Genomic DNA, 26,160 nt, shown 5'->3' on the forward strand with positions numbered 1-26,160 from the left:
AAAAAAAAAAAAAAAAAAAAAAAAAAAAGACTAAGCATTTTCTGTTGGAAATGTTATGGCCTAAAATGCAATGATTAGGCCTTCATATTGTGTCCAGTTCAAACTCTTCCTCCATGGAATATGAGAAATGTCACAGTAAGTAGATTGTTATTTCACATAAAGATAAAAATAGGTTCTTTACCAGAATTATTGAGATTGACTCTCCTTAGATGGTGACTGGAGGTCATGGTAAACTGCTCCTCCACATTTGGAATGACACCAAACATTTTCATACTCATAAGGTTGTATATATTTGCAAGTGCAGATATTATGTGCATTAAATTATGCAAGTATTGGCATATGCACATAAAATTCTGACATATTTACAAAGTTTAGATCCCTTCTATAGAAATAGGGTTCTCATTACAAAAGTGAACTAGGAAGCTTGCATGCACTGGCCTCCTTTACTCACAAATGAATCATACTTTTTCCAGGATTGGCTCAGTTTTTATGGACGATGCATAACTGGTGAATAAAGGCTGTGAATGCTGTCAGACAGCTGGAATTCAGTGACTCTGAGGCTTTACTCTACATATCTCAGCTGGGGGAGTTTGCGGGAAGAGTGCTTGCTGCGGCAAGTACAAAGTATTCCTGACAAATAGCTAATCATTTACATTTGTGTGTGTTGCAGGAATAATTGTAGAAGCTGAAAGGTGGAGAGTGTGAAAGTTCCCCCTTGTGTATGATAGTTAGGTGATGCCACATGCATCTCAAATTTTCAGGGCATTTTCTTGTGTTTGCACCATCATGTTGATCTGTGCAGCGTAGAAACTGGGCTGTCAATAGAAAGGCAATTTAAATTGAAACAGTAACATGAAATAAAATCAGAGGTCTGAACATGGAATCTTCTTCATCGTGCATTGTAGATTAGAAAAATTAGCTAATACTTTGCCACCAAAAGGAATGAGGGAAGAGGAAGACATGAGTACAGTCACATGCCAAAATGCATTACTCCATGCAAGACTGGAGCCAGCCCACACATTTATACAGTGTATTGTTGAGATCCATTGGAAAGTGCAAATGATAATTAGGAATGTGAACCAGATAACCTCAACGTCATTTAAAGTTCAATTATTTCTAAAAGGATTTCATGATATTAATCTTTTCGTTCTTCTTCCAGCAACAGTGCCCACTGGAGTTATTACAGTAATTGTACAGAAGTTAAGGCCAGAATAGTGCTAGTGTTGCTTGTTCACTGGCAGTGTGACAGCTTGTCTGAGGAAAACGGTGATGTTTGTGCAGAAGGAAATGTGCACTTTCCATGTGAAACCCAAGTCCACAGCTGTGATAATGGTTTGTCTCTGCTCTTTGGCTGAACAGCAAGGAGGCGAAGCTCCCACTCAGTGGGGTGCATGACCTTGTAGCTACTACGCAGTGCAGATGCTGGGTATGAGGTGGCACAAACAAATCCCATTATAGCTCATTTGGCTGGGGGACCATGTTCCTGGATTTCCCTTACCTATAAACTCACTCAGTGTGATTGCTCGTAATTGCTTTCAAACAGCACATGCATACCTTCGTGCTGCAGACAGCTTCCCCCTTCAGCCTTTGCTCAGCATTTTGCGTACACGTGAGACTGCAGCATTGTCTGCAAAAATAGCGCTGCTCTGAAAATATGACACTTTGGGGGCTGCAAGAGCTTTAATTTCTAGGAAGCGGAGGGGGTTGTTTTCTACTCTTCAGCTGTTCATACTATTTCCCTGTCAGTGAGAGGAGGGTAATCTGCTAGTGAATAAAAATAGAGCATGAGAGTAGACTAACTCTCTGTGCTTTCATCAGGTTTACAACAATTAACCCCTTACCAACTGTGGAGGTGCAAGGGAGTGCCATCATCCCAGTTGTGTGGGATGGAGGGAGCAGAGAGAATAATTGACTTTCTAGTAATGTTGTTATCCTTGTAGAGCTAAAATGAAAAACTGAGTTTTTGAGCTCGCCACTCAAAATTATATGCTATATTTTACCTTGGTCTGATCATCTCATATGGGACAGGGGTAGGATGGAAGGATGTTCGCTGAAGAAGCTCCCTGAACTTGTAGATGATGCAAAGGACATACATTATTGTTCCATCCGCCAAGTCCTTGTGTTTTTTCCTAAAATACTTAATTTGAATAGAATCATAGGATATCCCAAGTTCAAAGGGACCTATTGGGATCACTGAGTCCAACTGCTTGCTCCATATAGGCCCACTCAAATATCAGGCCATATGTCTGAATGCATTGTCCATACACTCCTTGAAGTCTGGCAGCTTGGGGCTGTGACTGCACCCCTCAGGAGCCTCTTCCAGGGCCTGAGCACCCTCTTATGTAGACCCTTTTCCTGATAATCCAACCTAAAAAATTGCATTAATCATTTCTTTCTCTCTTTTTCACTGCTTCAGAAAAAGGCTATCATCAGCAAAGATACAGAAAAGGAGAGCATCCCTTGAGTGGATTAGGGCATTGTATGGGGATGGAGGCATGTTGAGAAGGGGCTTACTGTGGAAGAGTGGCAGAAACCAGCCAGTGAGAGTGGAAGTGGAGGAAAGGGGAAGTGTCAGATAGGGTCAGTAGTGCAGGGTAGTCCAGACCACTGCAAAGCCAGGTGGGGGGTTACTGGGGAGTGGAGCAGCAGCAGCACGAATAGCTGATGTGGAGAGGATTGAGCCTGAGCTGTTTCTGGGGAAAGCCAATAGGTACTTGGAGAGCCTTTTGTGAACTTCTGCCTCCTGAGGAGGAAGAGGCTTGGGTCCAAAAGCAGAGGAGAAACTGGCGAGGAAAGATGGATGCTGTTTCTCACTGCCTTGCGTGTGGGAATTGCTGGTGGGTGAAGACCTGCCAAGTTTACTGCTGTTGGCTCTTCTCGCTGGGAGCTTGACTGGAAGGCTGTTTTTTCTAATTTCAGTTCTGGATGAGAGCTATGGGCTTTATACAGTTGCAGGAAAGAGTCTCTGAAAAGTTTAATCTTTGCACTCTGACTTCTATACTCATTTATACTGTTCAATATATGTTTTGCATTCTTTCTATGATCTTGCCTTCCCAAAACATGAAAAAGTATCTCTTTTTTCACATCTCTACATTTCCTTTCATCTCATTCATGCATGAAATATAACTGAGAGTATTTCTGTAGGAGTCTCATTCCATATTGACCTTTCACAAGAACTATTCATTTGCATGGCCAATATTTTATAGCATGGAGTTTGGTTGCTTTTCTACTGTGATGTATTTATTTATTCACTAAAAACATTACAAAGGCACAAAGCACATTCTTTTGGCCTGCTGAGAATTGCTTGACATTTTGATATTAAGCTGTGATTCACAGTAACCAGGAGACTTTCATTGCCTTGGTCTTGTCACACTGAAACTATGGAATGGGAAGGTTTAGGGTGGGTAACTTAACCTTTCTCTATTCCTCCTCCCGTTCTCTCCCTGCTGAAGCAATGATGCCCACACCTTATCTGCTGTGCTAATTTGAGTACTTGGTAAACTAAAAGTAATTAACAGGAGTGTGGGAGGTCTGCTCATTTCCTTTAATTATGTATTCCCAGCTAAACTTCTTAATTTCCTCTGTATTTATGCAGATGCTGCCCCTCACTGTTTTTGTGCTTTATGTGGGCAGCAGCGGTGGCTCCATTTCCAGGCAGTGTGCGTCCCTAAGTGATAGAAGCCCCCCTAAATCCTGCTCCAGCAATGGCTCTGACTTGGGAAGAGGCACTTGGGCAGCAGCTCATCTGTCTTAATACTGATGGGCTTTTCTGTGAACAATAAGAAAAGTTGTCTTTGTAAGGTTAACTCTCAGCCATCACCCAGGAAAGAGAACATCCTGCCCAGGGAAGGCTGCCAGGTACATACACATGGTGTTTCTGAAGCCCTCTTGCAGCATCAACATTTTCTTGTATTCAGATGCAGTAAGATTTCTGTGAAAAGTGGCTCAGTGTAACTTGGGTACTGTCCTAGGGAAGGAGGAGGATGGATTTTGTCACAGACAAAAAAATAAGCCATGCAAGTTATTCCAGGCTTCTCATGTTTAGTCCCACTTGCTCACAATGTGTAGAAATCCTGAGCGTTTTTATTACAGCACAGCCACATACATCTTGTGCAGTTCCCTGTTAAAACATTGTACCTTGCAGCTGCTAGCTCCTATTTCTCAAAGCTGACATCTGTGTAGCTGCACAAATTGGCCATGTAAAACAGCTCTCATGTTGACCTTGTGTGACTCCTAAATTAGGACACTGAAGTGTGATGAATCAAATGTAGGTGGTGCAGTGATGCAAGCAGTAGTATGTTCAGGTAGTCTGCTTATTTATCTCCATTTGGTGTAATTGCTTAGTCTGCCACCAAGTAGAAATGCTTGGCAAAATATGGCATTGCTTATTTGCAGCAGAGATGTGACCATTTGGCTTGAGGGTTCTGGCTTTGTTCCTCTGTATGCACCAGTAGTGGAATTGTTTCCATGAAGCAGCAATATAAAACCATCAAGCTCTGTTAACTACTTCCAAGTCTGGGGGAGAAGAATTAACATTTGTTTGAAATTATGAAGGAGCTGGGGTGCTTTTTTTTTTTCCTGATCCAGGGCTGGATGTGTGTGACAAAGACGTAAGTAAGTCTAGAGTTGCTTGCCCAAATAATGCTAGAAGACTCAGTAAATTCAGTTAGATTAGTACTCTACAACTTCCTGAAGGGAGGTTGTGGTGCAAAAGGGTCTGGCCTCTTCTCCCAGGCAAATAGTAGGACCCGAGGAAACGGCAAGAAGTTATACCAGAGGAGGTTTAGGTTAGATATTAGGAGAAACTTTTTCTCTCAAAGGGTGGTCAGGCACTGGAATGGCTGCCCAGGGAGGTGGTGGAGTCGCCGTCCCTGGTGGTGTTCAAGAGGCGCCTGGATGAGGAGCTACGAGAGATGGTTTAGTAGCCTGTGGCACTGATAGGAATGGGAGGGTGGTCAGACTGGATGATCTTGAAGGTCGTTTCCAACTTGTGATTCTGTGAACGTCTGTGAATGTCTTATAAGTACTTACCAGTCACTTCTGTGGCTGGTTTTTCTGTCATCTGAAGAATGCATGTTAGACTGCAGCAGCCACTCCTACAATCTTCCTATCAATAAAACCATAGAGTATGTTTCCCTCAACCCTATCTAATGTACCACTGGAGCCTCAACAGAAATACTGATTTGAACAAAAATTGGGTTATGCTCTGCTACTTACTCCAGCATTGTTCCTAATGTTTTTGCTGAGTGTTAGCAAACCTCTTTTTGTTTTTATTTATTTAATTTTCTGTTGGCTTGTTATCACTTCTAAAATAGTTGGAGGCCAGCTTTGTTGGCATAGCCCCATCAGTTTGGATTGTGAAATATTCACACATCCCGGCCAACACTGCTGGATGGGCAGCGTGGTGTGGGTACAGCTGTACTGACAGAGCTGCGTTTTCCTCTGCTCCATTTGTATAACTCAGAGAGCTGGTGCAGTTCTGAAAATGCATGTGCCCACTGAGGGGCTCTGGTGACACTGCCATCATGGTGGGGTGATAAGGGGATGCAGCTCCAAGTGGGTGACCTTTGAGGAATGACAGGCTGTAATGAATATATTTGGCGTCACTTGACCACAAATGGCCACTGTGTAATGCAGACAGAAGACAATGTCTGCAATGCTCTGGATTTGCCCTCATTATTTAAATGAAGATAAATTTGGAAGAAGCATTCTGTCTTCTGTTTCAGCATTCTGCTGGCTTTTGAAGTAATTAATGTATTTCCATTCTGCTTAAAGTCGTGTGTATGTTATAGATAAAGAAACTGCCTGGCTGACATCAACTGAAATATTTATGTATGTGTGTGTGCATGTTTGAAATGAAGCCAGGAGATTTTTTCCTTTAGCTGAGGCGCACGTAGGGAAGCAGACAATGTCTGATGGCCCAAATAATTTTGAACTCCTTGTCATAGCTAATGCACATTAAAGTTGGCACAGGTACTTATGAATAGGACATTTCTGACTGAGGCTGTGGGATTTTTTTTTTTGGAAAATTCTTTCTCAATGTCATATATTACACTGAGAACTAGGATGACCTGAATTTTTACTGTCCAATAAAAGAGACGATGATGCTCCTGCTAAAAGCTCTTGGTGTAGACAATGAGTTATCTTTTCATATAACATTCTAGCAATAAAAAAGGTCAGTGGAATGCTGAGAAAATGCTTTTTTATCCATTTTTATTCCATGTGAGATACTAGGCTCTCACATTGATCTCAGCAAATGGTTTGTTTGTATTTCCCTGTATGTTAGACAGAAAAGGATCTTGGAATTAATCCACAATATTACCAAAGCAAGAAATGGCTACACATTTGGCTTTTCCTCCAATGGATTGCTGAAATCTCAGCTCTGATAATCCATTGCAGGGAATATTTTTACCATTGTTTGTTACCACCGTTGCAAATGGAGTACACTCTGTTTTACTGAGGTATATCCTCACAATAAATCTGAGGTTGTGATTTGTGAAAGACAGAATAGATCTCTTAATTGGTGTTTGCAATATGACATGTGCTGACTTGTTTTAAACTCCCCAGCAAGACCTGAGTTCTTAAGAAAAGTGAATTTGCCCCATTCAGTTGATTCTTATGAAGCTCCAGATTAATAGATCTGAAAAAATTAATGAGTTGAAGTAAATCATTTCTGGATCGGGTTTGAGGTTTAAACAGTAAAGATGCTATTTTAGTAGTTATGTTTATTTTTCAAACATGATTTTTTTTTCCCCTCTTCATTTCCCACAGAAACGTTCCAGAGGTCAAGTGCTATTCGACAAAGTGTGTGAGCATCTGAACCTTTTGGAAAAAGACTACTTTGGGCTAACGTACAGAGACGCAGAAAACCAAAAGGTATCATACAAAATGGTGATTTTCCTTTGGCATGTGGATATCAGAGCTCTCCTGAGGTGCCCCCAGACAGTTGCAAACAGTACAGAAGCTGTTTTGTCTTCTCATCTAGTTGTATATGTGTACCTTGAGTTATTACTTTTATAACTCCTAGAGCATCCCCTGGGTTTCCTTGGCTTCTGTCTGTGTGAGCATGAAAGAATTTAATCATACACCTCATTCTCCTTCTAGTTTGATTTGTTACATTACTGTCATCGATGAGAGTCGGTTCTGTGTTCCTATATACTGCTAAGAATATAATATTAATATGTGGCTTATTTAATAATACTAGCTTGTGGTACAGATAGGCAGGAGTACTTTCACTTCCAAGAAATCTTGACTTCCAGTCAAGAAATCTTGACTTGACCTAGCTTAACATAGCATTGCTCATTTGCCTAAACGCATAAGCAATTGACAGCAATAGTGAATCCCATTCTGTTTTTCTACAGCTCATGTTTAGCATTAATTGAGCTGTGTATTAACAGTATCAACGGAGTGCAGGGTGATCTAAGGCTCACGTAATATGTGGATTATTGTGGGCACATTGTGATGAAAGGGAGAGTATCAAAGAATACTTCAAGTGCTGCATGGTGGGGTTTTTTTTTGTGTTTTTTTTTTGTTTGTTTGTTTGTTTTTGTTTTTTTGGACATTTTATGACAAATATTTTTAAAGAATTCAGTAACAAAACTTCTTAACAAAGATCACCAGGTTAAGTTACTTTGTGCTTTGTATGGTCTCAAAGGTCTTCCCTGATAAGGCTGGAGTTATTACTGCCTCTTTAGTTCCTTATGTCAGGTGAGAACAACAGCTTTTTTTTCCAGGCTTCCCTTTGTTTCAGCTATATATGATGCATAAGAAATGAGTGGGTTCTTTTTCTTCCCCTTTCTTACTGATTTCTAAATATGAGGATTCTGTTCCTGTTTTGGAAAGTCACTTAAGCAGACGCTTAAGCAATCCGTGCTAGTCCAAGATAATACTTAACCATATGCTTAGTTTTGCATTGTAGTAAAAGTTAAGCAAATGTCTAAGTACATTTCCAGAGAGGGATGCTTTCCTGTACTGGAAAGAAAAAAAAAAAAATCATTCATTTTAAACAGGTAGCTTAGAAATGTAGATCATCACTTACTTTAGAGAGCTAAACAGCTGAAAATGGAGTGAATCCCATATTTATAGATCAGTAACATGCACATTTCTAGTGTCAAAGTACTTAGCAATCTCATCTCCATCCTTTGCCAGACACCTTCCAGCCAGAAAATATGCGCGCACATCAAGTGTCACATTTGAATATAGAAATCTTAATGCACATTTAATTTCTTGGTGCATAGTGTGCTTTTACAGAAAGCTTAGAAATAGATGGAACTCCTCAGGCTCATGTCTTGTACCACTAAATGCATTTGGACAGCTGCAACCTGGTTGTTTTTCTTGGGTGTAAGGGTTGTTGTGTTCTGCCTGTTTGATATTTCTGTAATATTTTTTCTATGATACATCTGTTTTTCTTTCTTTGGACAAAGTGGAACTTTCCTCAGGGAGGTGGACTTTTTGTTCTGGGTTTTGCAAGGCATATTAAATATTAATTCGATTCCATTACAAGATGAGACAGAGCTGTGGGGTCCTTACCTTCCCATATCACAGAGGCAGGGCAGGGGGCTCTATGAGTTGCCAGCTATGGCCATGGTGGCTGCAATAAAGGACCTCAAATTCCTGCTTGCCTCTGGAGGAATTTGGTTTTAGTCAGCAGTGCTCCTTGGCAACCATGGAATAGTAGCAAATCGCAGAGGTAATCCCTCAGTTCCTCAGTAAGGCTTTGTGTGATCTCCTTACAAAGCCACCAGGTTTGGGGCAACACGGATGAGGGCAGCCCTGGCAGCAACTCTGCTCCTGGAGTTGCCCTCATGTTTACAGGGAGTTACAAATGGGGCAGTGTCTTATGGCACACTTGCACATCTTCTATGAAGATCGGTAGCAATCCGCATTCTGAAAGTTACCATTACCCCTGTCCACTGTTGCTCCAGAGAGAAGAAGGTAGGCATGCAGGTTTTCTAGCTTTGTCTTATAGCACTGTTTTAAAAATGATGTTGATTGTGTTTTCTAACTCAAACTGAAGAAAGGAAACATTTTCTTTTCAGAATTGGTTGGACCCTGCCAAGGAAATCAAAAAGCAGATTCGAAGTAAGTTTGTTATCATTGTATTTTTCTTCCAGTGGTTCTGGAAAACTTTTCCTTTTGGTATACCCAGACCCCCAAAATTGAGAAAACATAAACTTCTTTGTCTCCAAACTGTTTTTATCTTTTCCACTGCTAGCACTAGACACAGCCTTAGTTTCCCAGTCAGTGTGGCCTCTGTACATATGGAAAGCTGCCTCACAGATACCTGAGGGTTGGAGAGCCTGTTCCCTTGTTGGCCTCCATCATGCAAAGGGTCTGGCTGGTGTCCCTGGTGTGGTGTCCCATAGCTTGGTGTCCCAAGTTGGAAGATCTTGGTGGCAGGTGGGCTGCAGAGCTGTAGCATCATACATTCCATTATGGTTGCAACCCCCCCAAAAAACATCCATAGCAGAGGTGTCCTGACACTGCGAGGCACAGGGGCCTTCCTCACTGCACCTTCCTGTGGGAAGAAAGCTTCTCACCTCAGCCCTCTGCCCACAAGAACTGAGGGGCAGGTGTGCCACAGACCCCTCATCCCTACCTACATGCAGAATCATGGAATCAGAATTGTTTGAGTTGGAAGGGACCATCTAAGGCCATCAATTTCAGATCGCCTGCAGTAAGCAGGAAGACACCTACTAGAGCTAGATCAGGTTGCTTTGAGCCTCATCAGCCTGACCTTGAGTGTCTCTAAGGACGAGACATCCACCACCTCTAGGCAACCTGTTCCAGTGCCTCGCTACCCTTACTGTAAAAAACTTCTTCCTTATTCAGTTCAGTCTGAATCTCCCCTCTTTTAGTCTGAAAGCATTTCACCTTGTCCTTTCACAACCAACCCTACTTAATGAGTCTGTTCCTTCTTTCTTATAACCCCCCTTTAGATACTGAAAGGACGCTATCGGGTCTCCCTGCAGCCTTCTCTTCTCCAGTCTGAAAAGCTCCAGCTCTTTCAGCCTGTCATATATACGTATAAATATATATACACACACACACACACACACACACACGTATACTATACTTATATATATGTATATATGTTACTTATTTGTGCTACTGATGTTTATATCAAATCCAGGCACACTGTTAGTACGTGGGTACTGAAATACTATTCTGATGCAAAGATAACACTTTAAAATACCTTCCCTTCCTGCATTTCAAAAGCTTGAACTTTGCTTCTGAAATGAATGTTCAATTCACAGAGAACCAGTCAATATTCTGCTTCACGTGAATATTTTTAAAAGTCCTGTTGTTAAATGTAGCTGTCTGCTACATTAGAAATTCAAAAAAGTATTGAAGGAAAACTGTGTCAGGACTGCCAGGCTCGAAACTTGACCTGCCTTTTTTTCACCCTCGCTTTTTCAAATTGATGAAATGTTTGTGTGTGTTACTTTTTTTCACTGGAAAACCTGAGTATTTTTTGTCATTGCCCATTTTGTAAATAACCTAGTACCTGTGCTTTTACAAGCAAACCCATCTGATGGTTCACATTTCTTGGATCGGGCCTGGCAAATGAGTCAGTCCCCTCTCTGGGATTCAAAGGATTGAATCCTCTGCTGCTGTAAGCAGCTGCACCTTTCCACTAGTGTTATTTTCATTATAAGTAAATGATCAGCAAAGAAGAGCCATGAAAATCAGTGCTCCATTATATGCTTCTTCTTAGTCCGTGAGGAAGATGCTGAAGACCTTGTTGAGGCAAGTTATGCTGATTGTCAGTGCAAGGAAAGCAGCTCGGCTTCAAACTGCTGATGTGAAATGCATTAAATATGCGCCCAAGCTGTGAGTTGGACAGTGAAAGGTTGTGACAGTGAGAGATTAACCAGGGCAGAATAATGTAGAGCTGGATGTGGAATGGGCACAGTTGTATTTGCAGGAGAAGACAGTGATAATTTACTTGCTCTGAGAATTCACCATAGAAGTTGGGAACAGCAGAAATGTGGAAAAGTAGGATTCTTGCGCACAACACATCGTAAATGGCACAAAACTACATGTGTGCTGTATAGCACTCAGGTATTCATGATTCTACTGCAAACAGTGGCAATTTCTTTCCAGCAACTGAGAAACAAGGATGTCACTATATCTATGGCCTCTGGTTGTCCCCATTGGTTTTAACTTACTGCATATTATTTAAGCCCCTGTAACTGAGGGGAGAACGCTTCTCACTTCTTATCTTAACCAGCCATGTTTTGCATAGGGTGAGATTTCCTTGAGATCTCTACGTAAAATATCTCCAAACGCTCAATCAGGAAGATCTTGCAGTATTTCCAGTCAGGCATTCACTCTGTCCAGCATGTAACCTTTCTACACCAGATATACTTTGAAAACTCATGTTCATTAGCAGGTGCCTGGACACAAGGTGCCTCTGGATTAAAGGTTGAAAGTTCATCAGGAGACCTGTTTTTCACAGCATGAACAAGCATTTTCTTATTACACAGCCAGTACAGAACTTTCTGAGATAGATATTTACTTAGTTCTAGTTAATCTGTAATTAGATTATTTTCTGCGATAATTTCTGAAATATTCAATCTATTTCATAAAATTTAAATGTCATTACTTCATCTTTGGTTTCTCGAGTGCAGAAATACTTATGTACATAACTTATGTACATATGCAATGCATATTCCACAATGAAGGCCTCAGTGAAAAGTCTTATTAATGAGATACCACCATGGTGCTTGTTAGCATTTTTCTGGTTTGGGATTTAGTTGCTGCTTTTCATTTGCTTTAGAGACAAGCATTAGTATAACCTCTCTCTTGTTAAAAAATAGTGTTGATGTTTACATTGCAGTATTCAACACTTTTTTTTTTTTTTTTTCCCCAGTCTTTATATTCTTATGAACAACATCTAAAGCTAAATCTCCAAAACACTTTTTGCTAAATAGTTGCACTGATGCAAGCCACTGTCTCACAGGTCACCTAAACTGACTTGAAATTACTAAGTGGAAATTCCCTCACTCTGTGCTTAAGGCCACTTTCCAGCTACAGTCTCTGCATTTGTTCTTGCAGCATTCTGTCACTCAACAGTGGCTGCCATTCTGCTGCTCATTTGAAACCTACTTTGCCATGTTTCCAGGGCCTATGTGGGAATTATTGCTTTTAGAGTTTGCATAAGCTGTGTTTTCAGATGGTTAATTCCAGTAAATATTTTTGTTTTTTTTTTTCAGACTGAATTTTTGTAAGTATTAGCGGTGAATTGCTACTCCCTTAGGGTCCTCACCTCAGTGAAAATCTCACTAAATAAGAAAAGAGCTGTAAGATCTGATCTAATACCATAATTGTGAAAGGGAAAATTAGTATCTCCAGAATGGTACGCAAGAAAAAGATACTATATCCTATTCTTATTAATTTTTTGACTGGATTATTTTTAAGTTTGCTGGTAATCAAATAGCATGAACATCTCCATTTGCACTCCCAGTGCGCTTTCAGTAAACTTGTGTTCTTTTCCAGGTGGTGCTTGGCAGTTTGCATTTAATGTGAAATTCTACCCTCCAGATCCTGCCCAGCTATCTGAAGATATTACCAGGTGTTTAAAATATTAAATATATTTCTAGAATGGCCTTAAAAAGCTGTTCTTGAGAGAACTTATTCTCTAATTATCCAAGAAAAGGGATGTTTTATATCCCCACTGACTTGCTTTCTCTTATGAGCTTATGGAAAATATGTGATGCTTTGACAGAAAGGACACTGTGAATACTGTTTGGTTCTCTGAGCTCAGACAACGTTTCTCATTTATTTATTTACAATCTAACACCACAATCAAGCTTTTCCCATATATGTGTTCTGGAGAATTTATTTTGATTTTCACAGAGATTCCCAATGTTTAGTTTTGCCAATAGTAACAAGATTTTGTTGTTAGCAAAATCATAACTATGAAAGAGGAGAACAAGCATGATTGTAAATTTTGTGTACTGTTTGGCTAGGTGTGTGGTTGGTGTGCATGTTATGATGAATGCGGTGATAATGAGCTCTGTTGAAGGGAAGGATTGCTTTTATCCTTCTTTACCCTTATCCTACTTTTATTGCTTTTGATTAGGTTCAAGGTACACAGGCTGTATCTTTGGTAAAAATATTTGAAATGTTTTCTTATTCCTCCCATTTGGTACAAATCCGTTTTCTGTACCAGCTCCATGTTATGGTAAGCTGTGTTGGCTAAGACATCAAAAATCATACCTCACCTCCAAGCAAGGGTCAGTTGGCATTAGGCTGGCAGCAAAGCTCTTGGAGGAGTCAGGATTTCTTTCTTGCCCTTAAACCTCCCAAGGTAACTACGTGTCTTAACCGCAAAGCCAACGCTCTTCAGTTTTTCCTGGTTTCTTCTAATCAGTGCTTACCTCTGTGCTTTTAACATCATTTACTGTTTAAATGTATTTTTGAGAAAGCTTCTCAGTTTACTAAAGAAATATCTTTTATTGAATGCCTTAGAGTTTGGCTGCTCCTTAGGGAATGATATTTTATGTTTCTCCTTAAAGAAAAGAATTATCAGTTAGCTGTATCTTAGTGACATGTTATATAAACCTACGGATAATTCTCCTGAGCCACCAAACAAAATGACAACATATTTTATCAAGAAATCTCCATGCAGCTTTATAATGATTAATTAAGCTTTGCTACCCACAAGTTAGGCAAAGGATATTTTTAATTCTTAATTCTTGCTAATGCAAGAAGCTTTGGGCTTGGGCATTTCCGCCTCTCAGAAGTGGCTCCTTTGCTGGTGGGGCTGGAGGAGCTGTGTGTGAGCAGAGGCGGTGCTCCTTTGCAGGTACTACCTCTGCTTGCAGCTGAGAGATGACATCGTGTCTGGCCGGCTGCCCTGCTCCTTTGTCACCCTCGCCCTGCTGGGCTCCTACACTGTGCAGTCTGAGCTTGGTGACTATGACCCCGATGAGTACGGCAGTGACTATGTCAGCGAGTTTCGCTTTGCACCGAATCACACTAAAGAGCTGGAAGATAAGGTGATTGAGCTGCACAAGAGCCACAGGTAGGTGGGTGGAGACTGTAGGTGTTGCATTTCAATTCATATTCTGTTTCCTTAATATCACTGCTCAAATTGGTTGTTTTTCTTCAGGGGAATGACACCTGCTGAGGCTGAGATGCATTTTCTGGAGAATGCCAAAAAGTTATCAATGTATGGAGTAGATCTCCATCATGCCAAGGTATGGACTGCAGTTCTTCTTGCTGGGAACCCACAATGGTCATCTTTCTCATGTACCTGAATTTGCATGGACTCTGATTTATTCTTTCTTGCTGTTCTGAGACAGGCAGATTGGGGGATAAATCACTAGTCAATGTGAGGAAAGGTGACTCCCGGGATAAGCATCTTGTAACTGGAATGTGATTCAGCCTATAGACTATATGATGTTTCACATCAACACTCTGTGCGGAATAAACAGCCAAACCCTTTGGGAAAAAAATGGACACAGTAATCAGAAAGGATATTAGAAGCTATCTGGAGAGTGATCAATTGTCATTTCTTTCCGCTACATTTTGCAATTTAATAAGGCCAAGTATGGCATCTTAGCTAAATAAACAGATCATTTCCAACATGCAAAGAACTCTGAAGCAGTCATTCAGCTGTGCTGAAGACCTAATCAGATTGATAGTCACAGGGAAGCAGCAGCTGATCTCTCTTCTGAATTGCGGTCGTTTCAGTTGACTAGAAGGGCAGTAATTTTGCTGGAAACATTCTCCCACAATGAGGAGATTTCCCTAATGATCAGCAGGTTAAGTTAGAAACCAAAAATGGTCATTTCTCTTGTGGCATGGGAGAGTCACCTGCCAGCTTTGTATCTGGGACTTTTCTTTTTTTGCCCAAATAAGCAATTACTTCACCCTCCATTCTTCAACTCTTCTTCACTTATCAAAGTAAGGTTAATGGATGTTAACATCTCTGAGGTTAGCAAGCATCCTTGGCAAATGAGTACCAAACAAAGACTCCTGAACTGTGCAGAGCATTTTCTGTAAAGGTCAAATTGCTGTGAGCCTGTTTTTATGCTGCAACAGATCCTTTCAAGAACTGAGATAAATTTGCAGTTTGGATCTTCAAAGGGCCTGCAGCCATTTCCCTGGGGCGTTTCATAGGAATTGTGCATGTGTGTTACAAAATTCAAAGCAATATTTTGTGTTCTGTTAATTACCACTACTGAAAATGAAAAATCTGGGTATGGCTCAGTGGGCAGCACTTGACCAGGAGGCATGCTGCTGCTCTTCCTGTGTCTTGCAGACAGGCACAGAATCTTGAGGCACTTTTGGAGCAGAGATAGAAATGGATTGGTGAATATCACTCAGTAGCTTTTTTTCAACATCCTTTGTCCAACACAAAGAGATCTGCAGAACAGCAACAAAGTGAGTTCCTGTTCTCAATATGCTACGAGCTTCATTACTAAAATTTGACATACCATGGCATTAAGGGATGAGTGTTTTTCTTTTTAAATACTGGATAAAGGCCATGAAATTTAAGTTAGGATGTCCTGAGATAACCTTTCTTTTCTCCTCCTTACAAAGTATCAGTGTCCATTTTTACTTTTCTGTTCTTTATCTTGAAAGACTCAGAGAAAAGTAAGTTGGTAGGCAAGCCAACGTCTCTCTGAAGTAATTTTCTTAATGTTTAAAGCTGCATTGCTTACTGAATTGGGTATGTCTGTGGATTAAGAAACCCAGTAGCTATCTCAAAAATGGAGCTAAAAATGGGAAAATTAGAATCGGCATGAGAAGTAGCATTTAGTTTTAATTAGGCTTGCCGATGTGATGGGATGGTATCAGGCTGCTGGACAAGTGTCTCTGTGGGTGCCCTTTTGAAGTCATGCAGTGGCAGATGTCTCAGTGTCAGTGTCAATTCATTAAGGCTGTGCAGGTATCTGAGGTATTCAACAGATGCTGGGCTTGCCAACTGCTGTTAAAGCTAGCTCTCAATTAGCCAGCACAGGGCTACAATTAAAATTGTGTTCAGATAGACAGATTTGTCCTCTGGGCTGTCAGCATTCTGACAAAACCTCCCATTCATATGTAGAGCTGCAGGTATGTGCAGCTCGGTGCCTCCTGATGTTACAGCAAAGAGTGTTGTGTCCTGTGGCTCACGAAAAAAAAAACAAAACCAATTCCCCCAGGTTTTGGTTTGCACCAATAATATCACACTGAGAAGCAGCTTTTGATACCTACAAACAAGAAAAGCTTTGAATGCATTGAAATCTGCTGTAAAGGTGGAAAGGAAGAAAGAAAGCATTTCTCAATAAGGTTTTGGGCAAGTATAGCAGAAATAGCAGCCCTTCTATCTGCAGTTATATATCTTATGTAGGCATGTGAGCATATAAGGATCATTCCAGGCAATGTGATTACAAGCAATAAGACTTCATTTTTTTTTCAAATGTATTTGCTGTACTTAGAGCTTCCTCTTAGCCTAGGAAATTGGCAAACTGAACTCCAGCAAAAAAATTACTTTTTTTTTTTTTTTCTCTAGTGGCCCACCATGACCACATATACTGAAAAGATACCTTTGTGTTGTGACACCATCTTTTTTTTGGAGCACAACGTTCTTAACTGATGTGTCTTTTAACACTGAAGTGACCTTTTGGTCCTAATTCTGTGTTACATATCTGATTTTAAAACATCTTTTTTTTTTTTACTTCAAGCCATGCTGTTGCTTTCTTTTATCTGACCACGTATGCCTTTGTGCTCATCTTAAACATAATTAGACTTCTATTGGGTGGGAAAACTAGTAGCAAATTATTAATTCATTTCTTGATTATCACAGAGTGACATCTTCATAGCTGCTGTTGTTAAACTTGTAACTTTAAGTTATTTTAAAATAATTACCAAAGGACTCTATTCTTTAAGACAAACATTTGTTTTCTCCAACACTGTTAATGCTTAGCTAAATAAAAAATAGAATTATACAGGCTAGTGGTGATAGTAAACACTGAAGATTGGCTTAGACTATTTGAAAGCTTCTAAAGGAAAGCGAAGAATATAGTTCTTACTTAAAATACACATCTATTTAGGTATATTCTAATAGGATTTTGGCCAAAGCTTTTGTGATGCTAACATGTCTGACCTAAAGCTTGCTTCCCTGTCAAAATGAGTTGTAAACCTCCCAGATTTAAAATAATCTTTCTGATCTAATTGGCCAACTTTATGCCAACTGGTAATTTTACATACAACAGCAGAGAAGTAAGGAAGTGAAAATACTGAACATAGGCAGAACAGCATTAAAGAAGCTAGCAAATCAGCCAAAACCAAGAGGAAAAAAAACTACAGGAGAAAAATTGGTCTGATCAGAGCGTTTACTCGTGGAGTGTGGGAGATGCTGGGACTGGGAAATGTGTATGCAGTCCTACTTATTTTCAATCTTGCATTTACCCTAATGACACTTAAGTAATTAAAGTGTGCAATATGGTTAATATCATTATTTTAATACCATATACAATGTTACTCCCTCCTTTTGTAGTTTTTCTAAAAGATAACTTCCGAAACATGGACGTTGTCTCATTCTGCCCAGCCTTACTATTCCTTGCCTGAATGCAAGAAATTGTTGATGAGTAGGGTAGCACTCAGAAATAACATTGCTTAGCTGGTGCATTAAGAACAGATAGCTCAGGTAGAAACACAATATATGAGTGTCTGTATTGGGATTTAAAGAGAGAGTTGTTCAACAGTATATGTTGCCTGTTATTCCAGGATTCTGAAGGAGTGGAAATCATGTTAGGAGTTTGCGCAAGTGGCCTCTTAATATACCGAGACCGACTCAGAATAAATAGATTTGCCTGGCCAAAGGTTCTGAAAATTTCATACAAAAGGAACAACTTCTACATCAAAATCCGACCAGGGGAGGTAAGGAGATCCTGACACTCCCCACTGAACAAATCTTTTCAAAAAAATTGTGTTCTCATTGATTTGTTGATTTGTCATGTCTTTAACATTCCCCTTCATTTATATTTTTTAATTTGTGGTGATTTTCTTAGGAAAGATTAGGGAAATACTTTATTTAAAATACAGGTAAAATCTGTATTTTTCTGTTTACAACCCTGAACTCACATAAACAGCAAATATATATACTTATATATATAAAAAAAAATGCTGTTTGCTTGCAAAGAGCTCATTCATACTATGAATACTTTGGGAATTTAAGTAACATTTTGCTTATTCACGGAGTACTCATCATCCATCATCGTGTTGTGTATTGAGTTAGTGTCTGTTCATATTACTCACTAAGACATAGATAGGTCCTACCAAATTTTATAACCATATCATATTGTGCATTTGGAGCTCGAGTCGAAATCCAGAGACTGATAAAAACAAGGCCAACATCCATCATTCAGCATTTTGCTGGCTACATGCTTTTGCCCTTCCAGCCCCATAGAAGCTCACGTTCTGACCCGGGATGCAGTGTGAAATCTCGTATCGTGAGTGCCCTCTCGTGGCTCAGCCTGATGCATAGCAAATACACCGACAGTAACGTCTGTTAAGCAGGCGCTAACGCAGAAATAGGATGATAGATCATAGCAAAAATCCCAGGAAGAGTTCAAGATCATCATTAACAAAACAGTGTCTCAATTTCAACTGCTGGTACAGCAATCAATTTGTAACAGATTAAGAAAAAAAAAAATCCATTTTAGAGGTTGGAGCTACACAGCAGGACAGAAGTCATTTGGTTGAAGACTGGCATTTCTCCCTTAATGAAATATTACAGTGGGAATCCTGAGCCAACTACTGGCTTCATAAGTGACCTGGGAAATCTGCTGTGGCCATCACCGTAACTGGGACTTGAGCAGTTGCAGAGTTGTTATCCAAAATCCACAGTCCTACATCTTCTGTCACACAACAGACACAGTTTTAACAACCAACCTCACATCCTGAGTTTAATTTAAAAGAAAAAAAAGAAGAGCCACTGATGTTCTCAGTTCTGCACTCAGGCTCTCCTTTTGAGCTCTGCTGGTGTTGGTATGGTGCTTTCTGTGACCAGGTCATAGTTAGTTCCACAAAATGATCAGTGCAGTTGATTTCAGATTACATTTGATGATAATGTGAGTCACCATCCCATGTGTTGTTTCAATCATCTTCATCATTTCTGCTGTTTCCTGACGTGTTTCTCTCTTGTCAGTTCCCCATAGGGATCCAGGCTTCCTTACGAGTGCCCTTCTACTTTCTTTCCCTGATCACAGCAACGCTGTTTCACCTACTCAGCTATCTGCATGTAGTCATACAGCAGTTGCAGCTGTCACAGCTTTTGCACCTGTAATATAAATCTGCAGCACAATCTAGAGAGGTCACTTGGTGTCCCCAGCTAACTCTTTCAATTACCTGCTTTTCTTCTCATCTGTCCCAGGATACAAATTAGCTAAAAACACTGTGACTTACTAACTCTAGTTCTTTCACTCTAATTCTCCTTAATACAAGGCTGCGTGAGACCAAATCAGTCCCAGGAGACTATTGCTCCCCTTCAGGCTGTTATCAGGCTTCCCACTGTTCTCTAGACTGTTGAAGTTAAAACAACAGGGTTAAGACATTCACATGTTGTTTGTTTCTCTCAGAAATTTCCCAAGTCTTACTGATCATTTTGTTAGTATAGTGCATAAAGCATCAGTGTCACCATCAAAAATGTTTTGCTCGTTATCTCTCTTTTCCCCATAGAGCAATCTCCAAAGGCTGCCTTTGGTTACCACTCCCAGTTTCCTTCTGAGACTGTAGTCTGTTGGATGCATGTATATATAGGATGATATACATCAGCATATACTTTATCTTTTCACTTAGATTGTATAGATAGGAAATTAAGATGAAATTATGTACCTGTGCACACTGCCTAACTATAGTTGCACTGCATCAAAAATGTACTTTTTCTTTTTCCTACCCAGTTTGAGCAGTTTGAAAGCACTATTGGGTTTAAGTTGCCAAATCATCGTGCTGCAAAGCGCTTATGGAAAGTGTGTGTTGAGCACCATACATTTTTCAGGTATGTGGATGTCATTTCCTAAAGGTGTGCAATAAGATCCAGTGGAAAATTGTCAGCAGAGACTAAAGCCTCCAAATCAAATTGTCTTTTTGATCAAGAAGTGGCTCTGAGCACTCCATAAAAGTACTAAATGTTTAAAATCACCATATGGTTCTTACCTTGCTTTATCTCTGCATGGTAACATCAGTCACTATAATAAAAAAGCCTAAAAAAGACTCTTCTGCACATATATTTCTCTGTCTAGGTAGAATAATGTATACGGAAAGTTACTGGGAAATATGAATAAGAGTGAAAACAAGGCAAAAAATAAAAAATAAAAATAAAATGTTAATTACAAATGAAAACACAGACAGTAACTTGTATTCTATTTTTTGGTCACCTGTAGTACCCAGCCCATAGATGTGAGTTTTACATTACTGAGGAATTTTGCAACTATGCATATATAGCTACTTTTTTGATATCTAAGAAGACCTGAAAATAAGTATTCAGTACTTAAAATTCCCTCTCAAGTCAAGTGAAGAATTTCTCTGCTTTTCCAAAATTATTGGTTGAAGCTGTCTGCATGTTTTTATAAAACTTCATCTTAGTATCACAGGATCTAAAAAGAAATTGTACATTTTTTGAATGTTTTCTGCTTTTTAATAGGAAGTTGATTTTTAAAGCATAAACTCCATAGCAGGAGGATGGATTCTTCAGCAAACTCCATAGCCAAAACACAGAGGGCGGGAAGGCTCTAACCTGAAAAATTTTACATCCCTGTTAACAAATCTGGCCCTAAGTTCTTAGCACTTTAGTTAAGAGATCTTACAATATTATATGTGAGGCATTGTTTGATCCCTTTTTCTGGCATAGACCTGTGAGATGCAGGTCCCAGTGGTGTTCTTCCTTCTGCAAAAGTAGTAGGCTGCTCTGTGGAGTATGTGGAGTAATCCTTGTGTGCTCGGTGTGTTTTAGGCTCCTTCTACCTGAAGCACCTCCAAAGAAGTTCCTCACACTGGGCTCCAAGTTTCGTTACAGTGGTAGGACACAGGCTCAGACGAGAAGAGCCAGTGCGCTCATAGACCGACCCGCACCTTACTTTGAGCGGTCTTCTAGTAAACGTTACACGATGTCCCGCAGCTTGGATGGGGGTAAGGTCCTCTTCATTGACTCGGTCAGAAGTTACACTCGTGATGGTCACTGCTTTAAATTTGATGTAAACCTCTTGTGATTTCATACCTCCTGAGCTTCTGCTGAGAGGAGAATGTAAGTACCTGTACATTCGCTACGTACCGGTGATGGAGGTTGTATCACTAATGGCCTGCAGCGCACGGCTTGTGTGGGAGGAAACATGACTTATAGTTGTCTGCATAACTGGACTTGGAAATTAGGTCCATAAATTTTTGCAGTGGGAATGTTCACCTGGGCAGTAGAGGGTAAATCTCTCACATGACGGTCCTACAAAGCTTGCTGACTTTCAGTAGGGCATCTTCTCTGTTGTCCTGGAGCCTTTTATGAAATGACTGCCTAAGGTGGTTTCTCAGGAGCCACCTCCCACTTGGGAAGTCAGTGTGCCCCGAAGAGACGAGCAGGAAACCAAGTCCTTGCTTCATGACTTCTGCTCCCTTTCAGCAGAGAGAAAAGAGATCTGACACCAGGACCTGACAGTATTATAGGGAATGCGGCCTGTGGGTTGCCACAAACAAGCTGTAGATAAATAATGTCCTAAATTTACTGCTGCTGCAGCTACAAGGTGTTTGCCTGCAGGATGTTTTGGGACTCTGCTCTTCATGGGCCCCACTCCTTGGCCTCATCCCTGCATCCTTTCTTGCTTGGGAAAAGAACGAAGTACCAGATCTGCCATACAGGGCTTTCCCACTTGAGCAAGTCTGACTTCAAGCTTTGTCAGGATTTACAAGAGTAATTGCTTGGGTTTTGATAAATTTGGCCTTTTTTTTTTTTTCATATGCAGTTTTTCAATTAAGTATATAGTTAAATTCACAGATTGTTTTCCTTCATACAGTAATAACAAGCATCTTAGTTTGATGAGCCATTTTTACATACATCACTTTTGAGCATGTAAGATGGAGAATAACATAGGCAGGTTAATAGCAGGTCCCTCTTCTCCTCACTTTCTCTGTGGCTTGTGGAATCAAGGTTTGCTGCTCCTCTAAGTTAGGCCAGCGCGTGATGCAGACTCTCAGCTACTTCATCAGCTGTTATTGTCAGCTACTGAGTAAAAATAAGCTGCAATTTATTTTTGTAGAAAAAAAAATATTGAGACTGAATTTAGAATCACTATGGTTTAAAAATAAATAAATAAATAAATAAAAGAAAAGAAAAAAAAAGTGAATTCTCCAGCCAAATATTACCAATGAGTTTCAATGAATATAGTTGATGGTGGAGGGGGGGGAGGGGGAGGAAAGAAGCACTGATTTAAAAGTACTAGTGACAAGCCTTCTTTTCTGCCCCCTAAAGGTTCTGCTTGTCATTAATAATTTTGGAATCTTCTAATTCTGATGTGCTTCTTGCTTGTTACCAAGCAACTGGTGACCTGATTGCTGTGCATGTGTCTCAAAGCAGAAATTACCCTTCTGCACTATTTTGTTTGTAACATCTAAACAAGATGTCTCCCTTTACTTGTTTTGCTTTCTCCCACCTCCTAAGCTCTTTCCCAAGAGACAAAATATCTGAAAGCTTTTCCTGAGCATTTGTTCGACTCTGCAAGATTTTTGTTATGGTAATTTGCCTAAGTGCAAATGGGGAAAAGATTTTTTTTTTTTTTTTTTTAAATTAATGCTTATGGTTTGTTCGCTGATCTTTTTACTGTAACGAAAACATGCCAATAATGTTCTGCATCATGATTAATTACACTGTGATCCTGGCCCTGTGGTTTGCTACACATGCAAGTAACTTTACACGTTTGATTAGTCCTGGTGAATCAGTAATTAATTGCAGAGCAGAGAGCAGGATCTGGTGTTTGTGTTACATTAGTGTTTGTATTACATTCTATCTGTATATTTACTCTCTATTTTGAAATCCTTAATATATGATTAAGTATGATGAATTATCAAAGCATTTACATCCTAGAAAATTCTGGTTTTATCCATTGAATCGAATGCCATGACTTTCCAGAATTTTTTAGGATAACGATTTCACTTAACCGACAGAATTTAATACTTGATAATTGAAAGATCAGATTTCGTGTCTCTCAGATACTTCATGTGTGTTACATCAATATTGTCATCTCCTGCAGTGCAGTGCATTATTTACCCTGCATTTGATCTGTACTGCTCTATTCTGACAGATTAAAAAAAAAAAAATCTCTTCCATCCCCATGGCTGATGTTTTCCCACATGTTTTCAGCCTGATATATATAGCAATGCATTATTTTTTTCTGATTGCTACTCTGAATAGAGTAGCAATGGCTTGCTAACATTTAACAACTATGTAATGCACACATTAGCTGCAGTAATGTGTATATATGCATCCATAATATATGTTTATGCATATAAAAGCTAAGGGCTTTATTTCAAGTAAGCAGTTTATTTAAATGTATGCACAGGCTTCTGATTTTCTGACACGAGATGTAGCTTTGTTCTCAGCAGTATCTGGATGTTTTACTAACCCAGCTTTTTAATTTTATGCAGCTTCTCAGCAAAAGCTATTTCAGACTTTCCCTCTTTAAATATTTGCTTTTAGCATCAGTGAATGAAAACCATGAAATGTACATGAAGGATTCTGTGTCTGCTGCAGAGGTTGGTACTGGCCAGTACGCCACAACAAAGGGCATCTCTCAGACCAATTTGATAACCACTGTGACTCCGGAGAAAAAGGCAGAAGAAGAGAAAGATGATGAAGAGGGCAAAAAGAAAAGAGCAGAGGAAGTCACCCCCATCTCGGCAGTACGCCATGACACAAAGGTAGAGTTCTTAGGTTTTTTTTTGTTAAACTGATCTGCTTGAAGAGTGCTCAGACCAGCACAGAATTGTTAGGAAGGGAGAAGATGCTTCCTACATTTAGAGGAACATAGAATATACATAATACACGTATACGTATCTAAATGTTTTGAATCAATATTTGTATAGTCCTTTTGCATTTCATATGATTTAAAAGCCAATTCTTGCATCGGAGTGTATATTTTGTGAAGCAAATCCATTTAACAGTGGATCAAAAAATAGCCTAGAAGTGCATATTTTGCTCTTTTGGTCTTCAGTTGTATTTTGACTTTAGTGACTTTTTGTCAGGGCAACAAAGTAATTCTGTGTCCTTATGCATAGCTCTGTTCTTTAACCCGTTGTACTTTTCTCATTCCTTTCCCATAGCAATGTATTTGCCTGTATATATTTCAGTGAGATTTTTTCCTATTATCTTTTGGCTATTAGCATACTATTATAAGCTGATTATCTGGCTTACAAAAGCATTTACTTTATTCTAAAGTTTTCACCAAAGAAAATTGTTTTTTTGATGATTCTCTCTCTACTCAATTGCTAAATTTGGCTTGTCTGTCACCAAGCTCAATTCCACTACCACTGCATATAAGTAACACGCACAGCTGCATTTACTGAGATACTAAGAAGGGGTAAATCAGAGGGACGGAGAAGATGCTGAATTTCTAAAACTGATAGTGAGGATAAATGAGGTAGAATAATAAAAGACAGTGTAGAATGTCTTTTTTCTCATACTTTGAGGAGAAAAAAACCAATACAGAGTATTGAATATAGGATATCACTCAAAAAGTTTGCTAAGGGACACATTTACTAAGCAACATTTGCGCTCTGCATTTGCGAGGAAGAAACTTCATACCTTTATACCTATAAAACTGATCATGAATGCCAATCTGAGAGCCTGAACTTCGAGCCTTATCACATAATGAGGTATATAGCAAAAGGAACAGGTCCTCAAGTAAAGAGCTGCCACTTAAGGTACAAAAATCAGAAATGAACTGAATTACCAAAACTGCAGATGAGAAAAGATTTTCTTCAATTGTAGAACTAAAAAGAGAATCTCTGTAGAATTTAACTAGAGTCTCTTTGCAACTCCATTAGTTTCTGCATGGAGAAACATGGATGAAAATCATATATGCAGAGAATATCCAGTTGAAACTAATTCTGTTCTGAGTGTTAATTTAGGTCAGTGGAGAGGTTCAGCTGTATTTCAAAGATCACGTGTTCCTTGGAGATGGCTAGAAATAGTCAGAGCTATTTTTAGGAAAACATCTTGATAATTCTTAAACACACACAAATGAATGACTTCTAATCCCCAGGAGGTGGGTTCTGTTTAAACCACCTGTTAACAGTTTCAGACCTGTAATTATATAGTGATCTTAGTCCTGCTTCACACTGGACCTGCCAACAGTTTGTCATTCATTATGAAGAGAACAGTCTCAAGAAACATGGGACATGATTGAAATCATATTCCTGTTCAAGGACACATACATTGATGCACACTTTTCCTACTAGGATGTTTTTTCTTTGCTTTATCCATACTTTTTACTCATTATTGTAAATATTAATGCTGCAGAGATGTCCATAAGTGAATAGTCTGCATTAGCAAAGAAGAAATTTACTTTGGCTTTTTTGTCTTTACAGCATGGAAAGAAATTCTGTGTATTTTGCTCATATAAAGTCCTATGAGTCCATTAGCATTCGATTTTGGCTCGCGTTTACTGCATTAAGCTCACAAAGAAGATATTTGTTTAAGTTAGGCTTGTTTTTAGTTGCTGATTTCTGGAATCTAAGTTGCTGGAACTGGTAGATTTATCTAAAAAATAAAAACTTAGCCTGTTCCCCCATTAGGGAAGAGAGAGAAGCAAAATATTAGGAGGAAGGGAATTGACGCCTCTATGTAAACATTGGGCTGAAATCCCATTCCTGCTGTTAGGCAGGTTAGGCTTAGTAACTAGCTTGATGCCACCTGTATCTAAAATTGTGATCCAGCTTATTGGCTCAGATTTTGCACCAGCTTGTGCAGATAAAGGCTATTTTGTCTTTGAATCATTTTGCTCCTGGGAGTTTGCAGTGTGAGTGCAGTTGTGATGTCTTTGCTAAGTTCAGCAAGAAGACAAGCAGTGGAACGGCTCAGGTAATTGGCTTGGTCAGTGAGCCAGTTTGTCACTTCACCTAAGTGCACCTAGTTGACTTTAGCCAAAATGCCAAAATTCCATCAGCAGCAAGACAGGTTGT

The 26,160-nt window shown here is 39.6% G+C and overlaps 1 protein-coding gene across 8 annotated transcripts in view; it reads left to right on the forward strand.

The window, feature by feature from the left end:
• The window catches only part of EPB41L3 (erythrocyte membrane protein band 4.1 like 3), a 135,839-nt gene that overhangs the window by 88,828 nt on the left and 20,851 nt on the right, over window positions 1–26,160 (forward strand). For all 8 annotated transcript variants that reach the window (XM_042868706.1, XM_042868707.1, XM_042868703.1 and 5 more), the window contains 9 exons: window positions 6,772–6,876; window positions 9,039–9,081; window positions 12,502–12,577; window positions 13,814–14,032; window positions 14,120–14,207; window positions 17,725–17,877; window positions 19,899–19,996; window positions 20,951–21,126; window positions 23,678–23,898. In XM_042868706.1, the coding sequence (XP_042724640.1) occupies window positions 6,772–6,876; window positions 9,039–9,081; window positions 12,502–12,577; window positions 13,814–14,032; window positions 14,120–14,207; window positions 17,725–17,877; window positions 19,899–19,996; window positions 20,951–21,126; window positions 23,678–23,898 (1,179 nt within the window). The remainder of the gene's footprint in view (window positions 1–6,771; window positions 6,877–9,038; window positions 9,082–12,501; window positions 12,578–13,813; window positions 14,033–14,119; window positions 14,208–17,724; window positions 17,878–19,898; window positions 19,997–20,950; window positions 21,127–23,677; window positions 23,899–26,160) is intronic.

Source organism: Lagopus leucura, unplaced genomic scaffold (genome assembly GCF_019238085.1).
Source record: "Lagopus leucura isolate 7727_CA_CO unplaced genomic scaffold, USGS_WTPT01 Super-Scaffold_100002, whole genome shotgun sequence".
NCBI classification, from domain to species: domain Eukaryota; kingdom Metazoa; phylum Chordata; class Aves; order Galliformes; family Phasianidae; genus Lagopus; species Lagopus leucura.